This window comes from Pinus tabuliformis, chromosome 7 (assembly GCF_031772625.1).
Source record: "Pinus tabuliformis cultivar Carrire ecotype Pingquan chromosome 7, CPIR1, whole genome shotgun sequence".
NCBI classification, from domain to species: domain Eukaryota; kingdom Viridiplantae; phylum Streptophyta; class Pinopsida; order Pinales; family Pinaceae; genus Pinus; species Pinus tabuliformis.
In genome coordinates, this window is record NC_142293.1 from 569,916,908 (window position 1) to 569,932,537 (window position 15,630).

General features: G+C 37.9%; 1 protein-coding gene across 1 annotated transcript in view; it reads left to right on the forward strand.

Annotated features, from left to right (window-relative positions):
- The first annotated feature begins 5,508 nt into the window (after positions 1 to 5,508).
- The window catches only part of HEMC (hydroxymethylbilane synthase), a 182,455-nt gene continuing 172,333 nt past the window's right edge, over positions 5,509 to 15,630 (forward strand). Inside the window, exon 1 of the mRNA XM_089458525.1 lies at positions 5,509 to 5,857. Within this exon, the coding sequence (XP_089314651.1) occupies positions 5,637 to 5,857 (221 nt within the window). The 5' untranslated portion in view covers positions 5,509 to 5,636. The remainder of the gene's footprint in view (positions 5,858 to 15,630) is intronic.

Below are 15,630 nucleotides of genomic sequence, written 5' to 3' on the forward strand. Positions count from 1 at the left end.
TCGTCTAGGGATTATTTTGCTTAGTGCTGTGGCAACATCCCCAAGATTTGAGCCACTATTTCAGGTCCAGAGCCCAGGTCACTACCCAGAATTGAATGACACCTTCAGAACAATAAGATAATAGGGAAACAATGATGCAAAAGTAAATACTCAAATAAGCCCTTAACCAGACCCCTATCAACCATGATAGGCATTTCGTCAAACATATCACAAATATGTAATCTACAGGTGTAAACACGAATTTAAGCATAGGGATCTCATACTTATTTGAGAATTGCTAAGAACTATTGTTCCCTCATATCATTCGCTGCATTATCATCTATTAGGTCGTAGATACATTGTCCATTCGTTTACAAGTAAAAACATGATGAAAGCCATACATAGCCATTGTCATAAAACACATATATAACCAACATAATAGCAACAACTGGTGAAATCACAGTGATATGATCCACATATAAACCAATATAATACTCATAGAAATACAAGAAGAAATAACCTCATATTGATGATACAAATCCAAATCCGGGATGGGACTACCATGTTCCACCCGACCATAGAATGGTTGAGCCAAATCTCTCTTCAGCCATTCACCCATGTGCCATATTCCAAGCATGAATGTGAGACTCAAACCAAAAGAACCAACCAGGGCATCCTAAGGCTAAACCACCTCACCCTCATCAATAGAAACCAAGCTTTACTGTAATCCATCCAAGATCACTAGCCCAACACAATGAACATGTAATAACAGGATTTTCCATGATCTCCACTCGATCACTAGGCCAAACAAGCATGGATGCCACCAGATTTCTCCACCTACACGTGAGGAATTTTCCTGTCTCCTAGTCTCTCAGGCTTTATCGTAATCCACACCGGATCACTAAGCCCTAAACTGAGACCCACTCTCTAGGATTTACTGCATACCCCAACCCGGGATTACTAGGCCCAATGGAGAGCAATCCACCTCTTGGCTTTACCATATATCCTACCATTCACCGACAAGGATTTGTAGACCCATTAAGGCAACGCAATCCCTACTTTACCGCAACCCACAGTCTGGCTCAGGGGTTAGTAGGCCAACGGCTTTACCATGATCCACAGTCTGGTTCAGGGACCACTAGGCCATGTGCTCTATCATTAAAAGATCCACCCCACTCAACTTTGAATCCATCCAACAATCCAGCTCAACCAAAACATGAGAACCCCATCACACCATGGCTATCTGGAAATGGAAAGGCTAGACTAAAAACACTGTCACACCTGGCAAAACCCACGCCATAACAACAAAAGAACCACATGAAATACCATGCATGCCATATCTAGCAAGGGAAATACACATGCAAATCGATACTTGCAAAGAATACTGTTGTAGCTACTTGATCCTGCTCTTCCTTGCTTGATATTTGCTTCCTCTTCCCTTCTTTGACTTTCTTGATACAATGCCAAAATGCTCCAAGAAAACTCCAAGTGTCCAAGAGTGAGAGAGAGAGAGAATAATGAAAGAGCTCAAAAACTAAACTGACAAAAGGTTACAAATTGATCCTCAGAAGCCTTTTTATCAATTAGGCCTCTATTTTCTTCATTTTCCATTATTTCCCTTCAATTTCCTCCTCACATGCAAATTGTGACCTTTCACCTCCCTTTTCTCCTAATTTTCATTATTTTCATAAATAAATGTGCCAAAAATGACATTTTGCCTTTCCAAATCCTTAGCCATTGCCTTTGCCAATTTCCTTACCCATAATAAACTAAATGAACACCCACACTAGGATGTTTTGCCCGACGTTGATCTTGGAATAAGTGTCCCATCAACTGTGGTTATTATTTTTGCCTTTATTAACTTTTATTACATGGAATTTTCACCAAGGCTGTTACATATTCTTGTTACAACCAGATAGTAAAATTTGGCCTTTTAAATGACCATGACCCTAATATCAATCATAAACATTTAGCCCTAACTTTGAACTTTGTCATGAAGAAAACCTCCATTAGAAAACTCCGCTAACCAAAGGAACTTTCTTTTTGACAAAAAGAAGTTGATCAAAACACTTAAATAGTGAACTTAATCACCTATCATATAAAAACAATATTGGAAATCTTTATCATAATTTTATGATGTTATCTAATTATTCAACGTTTTGGATTTTTTTGTTGGAATTCGACGGTCCAATTCTTTATGAGATTGTAATTTCTTGTTGGTTAAATCACATTTTTGAATGCATAAATGGATTCCTAAAAAATATTTGGGGAACCTAGTTCATGTAGACTACCTAGTTCAAACATCCAAAACACACAAACCTTTGCTAGAGTTCAGACAAATTTGGTTGGAAAAATGCTCGAAAAAAAAACCAAAATGTTGAAGAGTTAGACTATGCGTAATTTTACAATAACCCTGTCTACTTTCATTAACAAATTCTTTGTCAAGGCGTTATGTAAAAAGAAAAATAGAACAACCAACCCTTGGTATGACAACAAGTGTAAAATTGATAGAAAATCCATTAGGAATGCCTCCAATGAATCCTTAAAATTCAATAAGATAAGTAGATACAAATGCCCAATTAGAAGAGAAATATGCATTACATAAATAGAAAGTAAGAAAATCTTTTGCACCTATTTAAGCTAGATCCTAAAAGATTCTAGAGGTAAATTTTGAGTCACAAAACTAAAGAAAATAATATGATTCCCCTGAAGTATTGAAACTCCTATCTCATAAATCTTTTTGAATTTACAAATCCCTTATTGTCTTGGACAATATTCCAAAGTTTCCATAGAGGATGAAGTGTTTTCTATAAGACATGAAGTTTGGGGTTAAGCAACTTGCAAAAGGGAAAGCTACGAACATCAAATGCTACAAGGTAAAGTCTTACAAATTGGAGGGCCTATCCTAATCCCTCACATGCAAAAGCTCTTTAATATAGTAGTTAAGCAAGGCTTCACTAAACCTTGGACTCCAAGCTTCATTGTTCCTATTTTATAAGTGGGGATAAAAGCAATTCCTCTAATTTTATGGCCACTATGATTAGCCTCATCTTAGAGAAGCTATATGAGAGTATTTTGGAAAAGAAGATCAACATATGGTTTAAAAACGATAAAAAGAGCTAAAGGCCATGTCAACTTTAGAGGCTATCATTCAATTGTGGACCATCTTGTAATGCCTAATATCATCACAAATGAGTACTGTAATAATAAAACAATCACATTTGCTATTTCATTGATTTTAGAAAAGCCTTTAACATAGTGCCTCAGACTAACCTTTTGAATATGTTAGATGAGCTAAAAATTCCTCCTGAGTTAAGAGCTACTGCAGTATGGTGATATGAGAATGTTATTGCCAAGTTTAGTAACACCCGAGAGTTGGTCAAAAGAAATTGACTAGACTATAATATAGGAGTCAAACAAGGTTGTCCCTTGGCCCATACATCAATAAGTTAGAATATTATTTGGAAGATGTTGACTGTATTGGCCTAATTCTCATTGACATAGTCACAACCCTTCTTCTTTATGCCAATGGTATTGTTCTTATGGCGAGGAATCCCTGTGACCACGATAAGCAACTAAGAATCCTTAAGGACTCCTACTCTGGTATGGACATGACTATGAGCATTGATAAATTGAAGGTTATGATAATTAAATCCAAAGTGATCACCTATGTTACTTTCGTATATATCAAAAATAGATTGGAGGAAGTACCTGCATACAAATACCTCCAAATTGATATTCATCACAAGCTCAATTGAAATGATATTGAGAAAAGGATAAATGAAGGTTGGAAAGATTATTATGGGCTTGAAAAGAAGTGTAAATTAGCATACTTTTGGCTATGGGATTAGAAAATACTCCTATTCAATACTCACATCATTCATGTTATCTTACATGGATGTCAAGTTTGGGGATGCAATATTTCCAAAGAAATGCATAGAATAATAAAGCAAATCCAAAAGAACTTCATAACTTATAATCTCAAAATTAAAGGCATTACACACTATCCTATCCTCCTCATAGAAACGAGCCTTTCCCCTATTAAGAGCATAACCATGATTAGACACTTAATGTACGAGAACAATATAAACAACATGGACGACAAGAGGCTCCCTAATATTACTTGAATCTTCAGCTAAAACCACCCATGACTCAATTAGGGATGAGATAAAAATGCCAAGTCTTGGCTAAATCATTGAGGAATACACGAAGTTGTCATTTTATGGAAAAATAGTTACATCTAAATTTAAGGAGAACTTGTGATGCGATAAAGAATTAGAGGATAAAGAGAAATTAAGATATCAAAGGGAAGTGATCAACCCAAAGTTAGAAGATCAAAAATATTTCTCAATTTTGATTAGTGCAAAAAAGAAAATCAACATTGTTAAAATTCCAACTAACTCCCACGAGTCGCATAGTGAAATTGGGCATTGGATAATCCCCAAAACATCACAAGAAAACTGAATCTTAACAACTACTTCAAATATGGTATTGGGAAGCATGGACTGTGGAACCTCAATATCCACAGGGTTTTTTGCCAAGTGACAATTGGCACATACAATACCTCCAATCACTTCTCGGGGATTTTCATAACCATGTTGTGAAAAAATGGGATATGCATTCAAAATAGATATTTGAGTTTTGATATGCATCATGCCCAAGATGATGAAAATTAACCGAGTCATCTTTTTCGTCATCTCTCTGCATTAGAGGGTTGAAGACGAAAAACACTTTTTCCTTGAGTGCCCAACATATACCCGAATTAAATCACATTTCACAATATTTATAATACCGACCTTCCTAACTTCATAAATTATCAAAATAATGATAATCTTAAAATATTTATCTTATTATTTTTAAACACACATAAATTATAAAAGTTCTAAATAATCTTATTTTTTAAAAAATAGATAAACCAATTCTAATCATCAACATTATTTTAAAATAAAATTTAGTAAAATAAAAAAATATAACATATTAACATTATGCAATAAATTTCCACAAAATTTAAAAATAAAATAGAGAAGCTTAAAAAAAATCCAACTCAAATTGAAAACTATAATATATTAACGACTTACATGTTAAAATGGTTAGGCTCAGATTGAAAAATATAATATATTAACATTACAAAATTATTTCACAATCAAGTTGCACTGAAAACTTAAATGTAACCAAAGTTAAATAAACAAAGTAATCAAGTTCCACTCAAGTATTTAGCTTTTGAAAAATAAATGAAATAGTTGGAAAAAATTTCATTCTAATAAAAATAAAAATAAAAATATAATACTTAAATGTAAAAAAAAGAAGGTTAAGCTTAAATTGGAAAATATAATATATTGAAAATTACAAAATTATTTCGATGGCGCTGAAAGGTTAAATGTTAAAAAGTTACATGTCAAGTATTGCGGCTCCTTTTAAAAAATTCAAAAGTTTATGTAAAATTTATTAACTTTGTGCCAACTTCAAGGCTTGATAGCGCAGGGAAGATCATTTTTTTTCACTGTATCCTTATCAATTGGTTGATGGCGCAGGGGTAAGCCTTATCAACTGAAGGGTTGTCGTTTTTTGTGGACTATATATGGTATGGATAATGGATAGGGGCCAATTGCCAACTTGAAGTTCTATTATAGGGATCTGCCATTGCTATTGCTTTGGAGATGGCAGCTACCATCCATCTCCAATCGTTCCAGTGCAATGGTATTGGACTAGGAGATCGAAGATTTAAATTCATTGCTGACATAGACGTCAGATTAAAGTTTCTGCCATTAAATTATGAAAACGGTGGCAGAAGAATCGGGGCAGTCAGGGCAGCTGCTACTGCTGTGGAGAGCGCGACTCGAACTCATGTCTCTCTGGTGCGCATCGGCACTCGTGGAAGGTATGTTTTTTCGGTAATTTCATTTGATATTTCTTCATTTCACTTGGATGGAGCCCGAGACGTCGGACTGATTTTGAATTTAAATCTTATTCTCTTAGACCTAAAGGCTACAATGTCACAGAATGAAATTTTTGATGGGGAATGCTTCAGGTCAACACAAGCACCAGACACTGTATTACAATGAAGCAATTGCGTCTAACACTTTCATGCAAGCTCTCTTTAGGCTAAGCAGCAGCAACTGGGGCTATCTACTGGGTCGAAATTTCCGTGACTTGCAGTTTGCCCCAATCACAATAAACAACCCTGGACTTGGCTACCAACATATTGAACCGTCACTTATGATTTGAACTTTGGTGGAGAACAAGACGGCCCTGCTTTACCTACTAACCAAGCAAGGCCTTATTGACATTAAAAAACGAAGACCCATTGACTAAAACACTAGACTGCAATTATTCAATTATACGTTTCTAAAGCAAGCTAGAGCAAATAGCTTTGTCTAGTTCTGAATTCAGGATAACTATTTTTCCCAAGGAAAATCTCGTGGGAAAACTAAGGATGCTTCCCCATGTGGGTGAATGGAATCCCCAGTAAATGTGTCAGTGTGAACTAATGTACCTCACTGAAGGAGATTCAAATCAGGCACCTGTTAGAATGGAGCTAGACAAATGTCAAGAAACATTAATGATCTCTGGTTGAGCTAGCCGCTTGGGCTAAATTCAGGACACATATTATCAAGTTAAAATAAAAAAAACCTCGTGGTAAAACCAAGGGATGCTTCCCCATGTGGGTCCTAAATCTGTCAGTCTCAACTAATGCATCTCACCAAAGGAGATTCAAATCAAGCACCTATGTAGGTAGACAAATGTCGAGCAACATTAATGATCTCTGGTTGAGCTAGCCGCTTGGGCTAAATTCAGGACACATATTATCAATTTAAGAAAAAAATGGTGTTTGGGCATGCTAGGAATCGAACCCAGGGGCTGCCTCCATCTGGCGGGCTACTCTGACTCGTTCCCTGTGGCATTTTTACCAAATTATTCTGTGTTTGATCTACTCTTTTGAAGAATCCAAGCCGAGCTTCTCCAAGTCTGACTTGGCCCTGGGTCGTACACTCAATTTAACACTCAGGTTTGTTGCAGACTTGCACTTCAGATTGGCTTGGCGAGTCTGATTCATGAATCTTGCAAGTCAGACTCGGTTTTCTCTTCAATAAAGAGAGAAACCAGAAAAGGGCACACGATTAGACGGCTACCACTCTTTTTGTTTGCTTTTCTGATGCGATTTCACAGCAGACCTGTCGACTATCTAGAATCCAGGGCACGTTATGGTATTTAGTATTATCTGTGTACTTTGAAAAGGGCTAGTATTGAAGATCTACATTATATGGACATTGTAAACTTTCATGAATGAAAGTATATTCTCAACTTTTAATTTTCTGAGTAAACTTCCTTGTGTTTCCTGAGTTCAAGTCAACTTTTACTTTTCGGCCTGACCAAGTCATTCTCCAAATCAAAGTTCAATATTATACCATGTTCGATCGTGAGGTCCACACTCAGGACTCCTTAAAGTCGGGTATGATAAAAGGATGTAGGGCAATGAGTTGCTAGTATAAATTTAAACTCTCGAAACGTAAGCAGCATTTGAACTTAATGTCTATATTGTACATCTCTGTGAACTTTCCGAGTGGATTAGAATTGCTTAAACTTCATCCATAAACCCTGTCTGATACTGACTTAGATTCATTATTATTTCAAAACCTAACTATTTGATTTCACATTCTTTGGAACAAAGCATATTAGAAGTATTTTGAATTTTGAAAGTCGCATGTGTTTCTGGTTACTCTGCCTAGATTATAGGAACTTGCTTAGATAATGGACATCCAAATTAGACTCAATTTTATATCTGGTAACTTCAACACTGGCCTTGTATATAAGCTGATTCCTTGTTTGTATGATTTGCGAAGTTAATAAAGCTTCACTCAAAACCCTACATCATCATTGTGCCCACTTTCTTAGAGCTAATGTATCTCTAGCAATTAACATCTGTACATGGAAGAGCATGCATATTCTTTGTAATACTGGTTGGACGTGTTAAGCAATCCTTGACGTCAACTGCATGGTTGTGCACCTTTCGAATGACCGTGTGGAAATCCTTCTATTTGAAATTTGAATGTGATGGAAGCATATTCCTGACTTAATATTTTATATATTTTATCAAGCAGCATAGATCCATCTATCTCTGGCTCTACCAAGCGCCGAGAGGGATCAAATCTCCCAAGATGCAAATCTCTTTTTGAGTGCAAAAATTGAGGAAGAGTTTTCACCTCGAGAGATTTGATTCCTCTCGGCTGGTTGATCTGGAGTTAGATGGATCTATGCTAGTTTTGAGCAACACTAAAATATGTTAAATAAAAAATAAATAAATTGTTATTAATCTTCTCTCTTTATATATATATATATATAGGTGCGCACACACATATGTATTCATGCATGATCTTTTATTCTTAAGCTTCGAAAGAAAACCATCCAAAAATAAAATCCTTGAAAATAACTCATACTTAGGTAAATAACATATTTACTATCATTTATTTTCCACCATATTTTAAGCAAGTCTTTGTATGAAAAATGAATATGAATAAAATGTAATTAAATATACCTACCAAGAGTTACCTCCCACCATTATTTATGTTTTCCTCAACACTTGTGTAGGAGTAAAGCCATAATGTGTAGTTTTACTTGTGGTTACTACCCACCAAAATTTATGCAAGTCCTTGTTCCTGAGAAGCAATTAATTTATTCACTTCACTTCTCAATTGATTAGTTCCTGCCAAGCAAGCCTATAGGATTTGATTTTCCTATTGACTATTTTTAATTTAGCGTTGACCAATGTAGGTTATAATTTTTTACGCAATTTTTTGCAGAACATAATTTCTGCAACACTTGTTTAATATGGACATTGAAATATTTTACTTCTGGCTGACAATAAAATATTTTTTGTTTTAACATATTTTTGTTCTAAATATTATATATAAACTGAACATAGAATGAATTACGCATCATGTAATATCAATAGTATTAATTTTTGCCAACTCCATTTTAAGTAGTGAAGAAATTACATATCTGCCTATACTAAAACATAAATTAATTTGTTTTTACTTTCAATTACTTTATCTCTCTTTATAAAGTTGATGTAAAATTTTGGTGAAATTGAAAGTGAAATTACGGTGGCCTACATATTTTTTTGTTGCTATTACTGTTTTTTAATTTGTTAATGTAAGTGTTATTTTATTATTTTTAAATGTAATGTTACGTGACAACATCTCCCCCATACTGGGCTGTAGAGTGCCTCTCGGCACAATAAGAAAATACAAGAAAGCAATAGTCTGAACAAGAAGCTGCTTCCTAAAGTTCCTGTTTAGATTTGTACCTTCTTTCTTGATTGGATATTTTGATGCTTATTGGCAAATGGTCGTCTAGATTGGTGATTATTGTATTGATTCCCAAACGAAACATAAAATACATATATAGGATGCACTCCAAAGTAATATCCAAGGAGAATTTATTGGGAGAACTATGTATTAGTTGTGGCTGATTCTTAAGAAAATAAAACCCTAATGGTTCAATTCTTAAGGGTGGTGTAAATGATATTCAGCCACTTGAAGGTTGGCAGTCTATTGATTGTCCCACAGACATGAAAATGCAAAGAGACAAAGAAAAGGAAGTGGAAAACGTATATTTAGCATGAAAATATGGACTTAATAAAGGTTCCTAGGGCTAATGGGTAGTGAACTTTGGGAAAACATCCCATATAGGGTCCTGATAAGACAAGACACGGAGGAGAAAAAATTAACCTTTAAATAATTCTATTAACACGAAATCTTAGATGTCTGATAAAGAATTGGTAAACAATCACGCTTGAGGATCTGCAAGAATCCAAGAGCTCTCTAGGAGAAAAGTAGTAAAACTATAAAAACTATCTATTTGAGTATATTACTCATAAAGAAACAATCTTTTACAGGAAAAACATTTCATTATAATGCGAGAATGATCTCAAGCGTTGACAATGACCAAAGAAGTTGAAATGCCTAGGAGAAGTGAATCCAAGTCAAGATGGAGTTATTATTATTGACAAAAGCTTCTGGTTCTATTCATGGTTAAATCAAGGAGAAGAGAATATTAATATCAATCTACGTTGTGATTTCTCAATGAAATTTATTGGATCGAGAATTAATACAATAGGCTTCCTTCTTGATATGAGTGCAATTAGACAGTAATGCGGATAGTCACACAAAAGAAAGAAAGGATGGAAGAACAAAGGAAATTGTTGGAACTATACATGTACAATCTATAATCCTTTAGATAGATAAGTGTACAAAATTGTGGTAGTTGGTGGCTGATCAAGAGTTAGGTGGAGTATTATGTGAATACAAAATCTGAAGTACACAATGACAAAATACAAATGCACTGCAATATTGGACGCACTAAACTATGTCTCATAATTTTTTCCATGTTTAGAGGAAATTGTCCTCAATTTCAGCAAGGGAATTCTTGCTCGAAGTCTGATTGGGACAACTACTTGGCTTTTGTGGGTAAAGTGCTTTTGCAGTCAACCAAAGACGTGGTGATTGAAGCTGTCTATGGATCTGGTGTTGACATCAAGTAGAGCATTGCCAGGCAAAGGAGAGATATAGCTAACTTTAGAGTGTGACTTGAACTGATTCCTACAAGTGGGACTGGGGAGGCTTGTACAACTTGATTTGACTGACATTTGCCATATAATGTGTAGTTAATTTGAAGGCATTGGAACCCGCTTCTTGTAACATGGTATATGGCCCAAACCGGATTGCTTTGAGCTTGTGATGCTGATGGTTTTTGAACTTGTGCTTGTCCAAATGGGTTGAAACTCTGTGACCAGCCTGAAAATGTGGGGGCAATCAATGTTGATCATGTTGTGCTGTGTACTTGGCCTACATTTACTGGATATATCATGGACTCTGGAGTGAATTTTGGTCAATTATTCACAAAGGAAGAAACTTAATCTTGCTTCTTCTGTTGGTGGGATGTGGATTTAGAAGGATGGACAAACTGAGAGCTCAGAAAGGACAAGAGGCTTAAAACCGTAACATACCTCAAAGGGGAGTGTACTGTGGAGATGTAAGTTGCCTTGTTTTAGCTGTGCTGCAAAATATGGAAGTGAAGCTGATGGTAAATGCAGAGAGAATGGACAAAGATTTTGTCAACTATCTCTGTCTGTTCGTTAGTGTGAGGATGAATTGTGGTGGAAAATCTCATCTGACAACCTAGAGGCTTCCACAAGGATTGCTAAAACTTACTAAAAAATCTATTCACAATCTGATATGATGGTCAACTCTAGGCCAAGATGACCCCAAACATGATGGAAAAACAAATCTGCAGCTTTAGGTGCATCAATAGAGTTATTGCAAGGAATTAAGGATGTCATTTTGGAAACTTTGTATTAAACAACGAAGATACAATCATGTTTCTATTGAGTGGTACGAAAACTGCTGATAAAGTCCATGGAAATGGATTCCCATAGAGGTTATTGGCAAGAGATGGTACAACCCAAGGTTCTGGTGGGAAGGCTTGGTTTGATTGCAAAGTGAGCATCTCCTGGTATAGTTTCCCTCTTGTATCCTCATGGAAGGCCAAAAGAAGTACTGTTGCATAGTAAATGAGGTGTTTTTTGTACACTAAAGTGTCCTGTATAGGATGAAGAGTGAGCTTCTTTGAGAAGGAGTTGTGTTGGCCTTGCTGGAACATAAAGCTGATTTAGCTTGTGCAAGCCATCTCAGAGTGTAGTCTAGGTTTGAGGTCTGATGAACCACCATAGACTTGTGGATAGATTTTAGTAGGACCAAAATATGGATCAATGAAATATGTCTTTCCAATCTTCATATGCTGCACACCTCACATCAAGTATGTGAAGAACCCTAGCACACAGTTTAACAAGTGAATCAACCACCTTGTTGGAGTTGCCCTTTTTTTTATACTTAATAACCAAAATTCAAATGGATTTGTCGTATGTAGGAAGCCCATTGTTAAGTAGTGTTGCTTCTGAATTTTAGATCTGGAATTTAGAAATTGAAGGGGTAGATGATTAATGTGGAGGGTAACTCCTTTACCAAGGATGTAGTGTCACCATTGTTTGATTGTTTGGACCAGTGTGTAGAACTCCTAATTGGAGGTGTTGTAATTGAGCTTGGTGCGAGACAATGTTGTGTACCTAACCACAACATCTTTCTTGGGTATTAAACTCATATACATGAGCTATTTTGTATGTACGTTCATGATTTTGTAATAATGTTCTAGTACTAGGATTTTAAAGTATCATATTTTAATATTTGTAAAGGGCCACTTCTATGTAGTAAGGGTCTTATTACTTTTATTAGTGACGTTAGCTATAAGTTAGGGTATTTTCCTCACTTTAGTATAAGAGTAACTCCTTTACTAAGGGTGTGGTGTCACCATTGTTTGATTGTTTGGACCAGTGTGTAGAACTTCTAATTGGAGGTGTTGTAATTGAACTTGGTTTGAGACAATGTCATGTACCTAACCACAACATCTCTCTTGGGCGTTAAACTCTATATACATGAGCTATTTTATATGTATGTTCATGATTTTGTAATAATGTTCTAGTTCTAGGATTTTAAAGTATCATATTTTAATATTTGTAAAGGGCCACTTTTATGTAATAAGGGTCTTATTACTTTTATTAGTGACGTTAGCTTAAGTTAGGGTTTGTGCCTCACTCTAGTATAAATAGATCTCCCCCTTCTCTTTCATAACTCTTATCATTTTTCCCACAAAAAATTTTGGGCATTAGGTATTGTCTGGGGAAGAAAGTTGGCCTCCCTCTCAACCCAAAGGCAAGAGAGAGGTTGTTGGTACTAGGCCAACCCTCAATGTAGACTCACTTAAGAGTGCAATATAGTTACTCTATTCCAGAGCATAAACATGTCAACTTATGAGACTTGAACTTGGGTGGAGAGGATGTTGAATTTTCTAAGTCTATCCGTTAAAAAAGTAATCTGTATTCTGCCGGCTTATTTCTTCTACTTGTTTAAATACGAACAAGTTATTTAGTACATTTAAATGCCGAAATAAACACAATATAGTCACAACATCTACAGATCATCAACTGAAAGAAAACAAGCACACAAGCGACACTGTTGTTTTTGGACAAATGTCCCCGGAAAAACCCAATGCGGGAAAACCAATGCAACTATTCTGAGGGTTATATTATTATGCAGTCTATCTGAGTACAATTGGGTGCCTAACCAGCTCACCCAACAGAGAAAAATACACGGCAACAATACCTCTATATTCAGAAATAGGTATTCAGAAAACCTGTCCCATGTGTGTCAGCCTTCTGCGGACCTGCGTCAACCCCAAGACCCTCTGCGTCAGCCCTCTGAGGCACTGCGCAGCCTCTAGGACCCTCTGCGTCACTCCAGCAGCCTCTGCGTGGATGACGCAGTCCCTCTGGCCTCTGTGCTGTCTCTGTTGGGCTCTGCGTAGCTTGGACTGGTTGCTGCTCTCGCTCTCTCTGCTTTTGCGCTGGTCTCTTAGTATTGTCTCTGCCTCGTACTCACTGCCCCTCGTTGCTGATCACTGTTTCAACTTTGCTTAGCAACCCCGCTTTAGCAAAATGAATGGCTGATCACTCTGGTGTATTCTCCAACTGACCCTCAAGCCTCCTCTTATACTTTTCTCGTTGGTCCTTCAACGGTCGAGATTAAATCTCTAATCAATGGCTAAGATTAGATTTGGCTTGATCCATGACTTTTGGAACCTTCTAACCCAGTTTTATATTAATACCCATTACTATTTTATTTTTCCTAAGTTTAGACTTAGGAACTCCATTAAAAATATTAATTATTTTAATATCTCTCAAATCAGGTACAATTTGTCCAAACCATTTCTGGGTCTTGGAGATCTCATGTGATTTAGCCTCTCCACCAATTTTCATGGCTAGAGCACATCCGATGCTACCCCAAATCAACACTCCCTCTTAGCGAGGATTGTGCTCTAGTAATACTCCTCATTGAGCATCACCCTGATTATCTGGCGCCGATACCTATGCTGATGCTAGGCCTCCCTGCCCAACATCCTCTGCACTGCTGCATCCTGTACTGCTGCCTATGGCCTTGCCACTGCCACTGCTGCATCCGTACGGCAGCTCCCTCTGCATCTGTGCTGCTGCTGGTCCATCCTCCCAACATTGCATCCCCTCTCATCATGCTGCATCATGCTACTGCACTGCAACTCAGTTACTGAGAAGTAAGTAACTGATCCACCCAACTTCTGACATCCCTGTCAAGCTAGAAGCACTCCCGATGTTGAAGCTCCCTCCGCCGCTCACAAGTGCTCCCTCTACTGACCTTTGTGCTGCTGCAACAACTCCCTGCATCTTGCACCATTGCACACCTCTCTATGCCATCCTGCACCATTACAACACTCTTGTGCCTCTCGCATTGTTGCAGCCTGCTAGCCTCCCACTGACTGGGGACTCCTGCACTGTAGCACTTTCTGCCGCTTCATCCACATTCGTCTCTACCGACATCCGCCAGTCCTACTACTACTCTTTGGGGCTCTCGTAGCAAGGTATAATCCAAGAGGTTGGGTACCTCAAGAATCCTGCCCCTCATCGCCTGTAGTCCTCTTGACTACAACTTGATGTCTCCCCACTTCTTCTCAAGTGGCACATGAGCACTCATGGCACAATCGTCATCCTCCTCGACTTCTTTCTCCGCCTTCGTTGGTGCTGCCTTCAAGTCAGAAGCCTCTCCCTTACTCTTCTTCCTTGGACACTGGTTCGCATAGTGACCCAGTTCCCCACAATGGAAGCACTTGACCTTGGAGAGGTCCTTCTTCCTCTTCTCCTGCTTTCCCGCAAATGCTAGAGCTGCATCCTCTTCCTTCTTGATCCTGACCCCTTTGCCGCTACTCCCCGCCTTGGTTAGTCGTCTGATCTCTTCTTGACGAAGAGCCGCCCACAGTTCTTCCCAATCCGGAAGACTCGTCCTGCCCAGTATGCTCTGGACAAATGTCTCCCAATCCTCGGAGACTGCGTTAAGTGTGGTCCTCACCATCAATTCCTGATCCGGTGGCCCCTATGGAAGTTAGCTGGTCACGGATCTCCTTCAACCGACCAAGGAAGACATCTATCTGCTCTCCCTTCTGCATCTGGTATGACCTTAGCTGATTCTCTAGGAGCATCTTCCTCTGCACGAAAGTATGCTGGTACAATGTCTTCAAAGTGTCCCACATCTCCTTTGCCGTTTCCTTCTCGGCAAAATGTCTTCAAAGTGTCCCACATCTCCTTTGCCGTTTCCTTCTCGGCAATATGTGGTACCACATGATCCTTGACCCCATCAAGGATGATGCACTTTGCCTTAGCCATTGCCTCCTCGTACCTTTCATTAGCTACCGGGTCAATTGGGATAGCCATCACTCTCAAGGCGAAGCCCTTGATACGATGTCTGTCTAGAATGGACAAGATCCTGGCCTTCCAGACCACAAAGTTGGATGCTCCATCCAGCCTGTCGTGATCTCTCAGCTCGTTCACGGTCATCTCGCTGCTCTTCTTTGTCGACTCGTCCGAGTCTCTCTACTTCCTGCTTGGAAGTTCTTGGTTCGACTCCTGCTGAGTCTCTCTACTTCCCGTCTGGAAGTTCTCAGTTCGACTCCTCCGAGTCTCTCTACTTCCCATCTGGAAGTTCTCTTCTGGACTCCCTCTGAGTCCTGATTTCC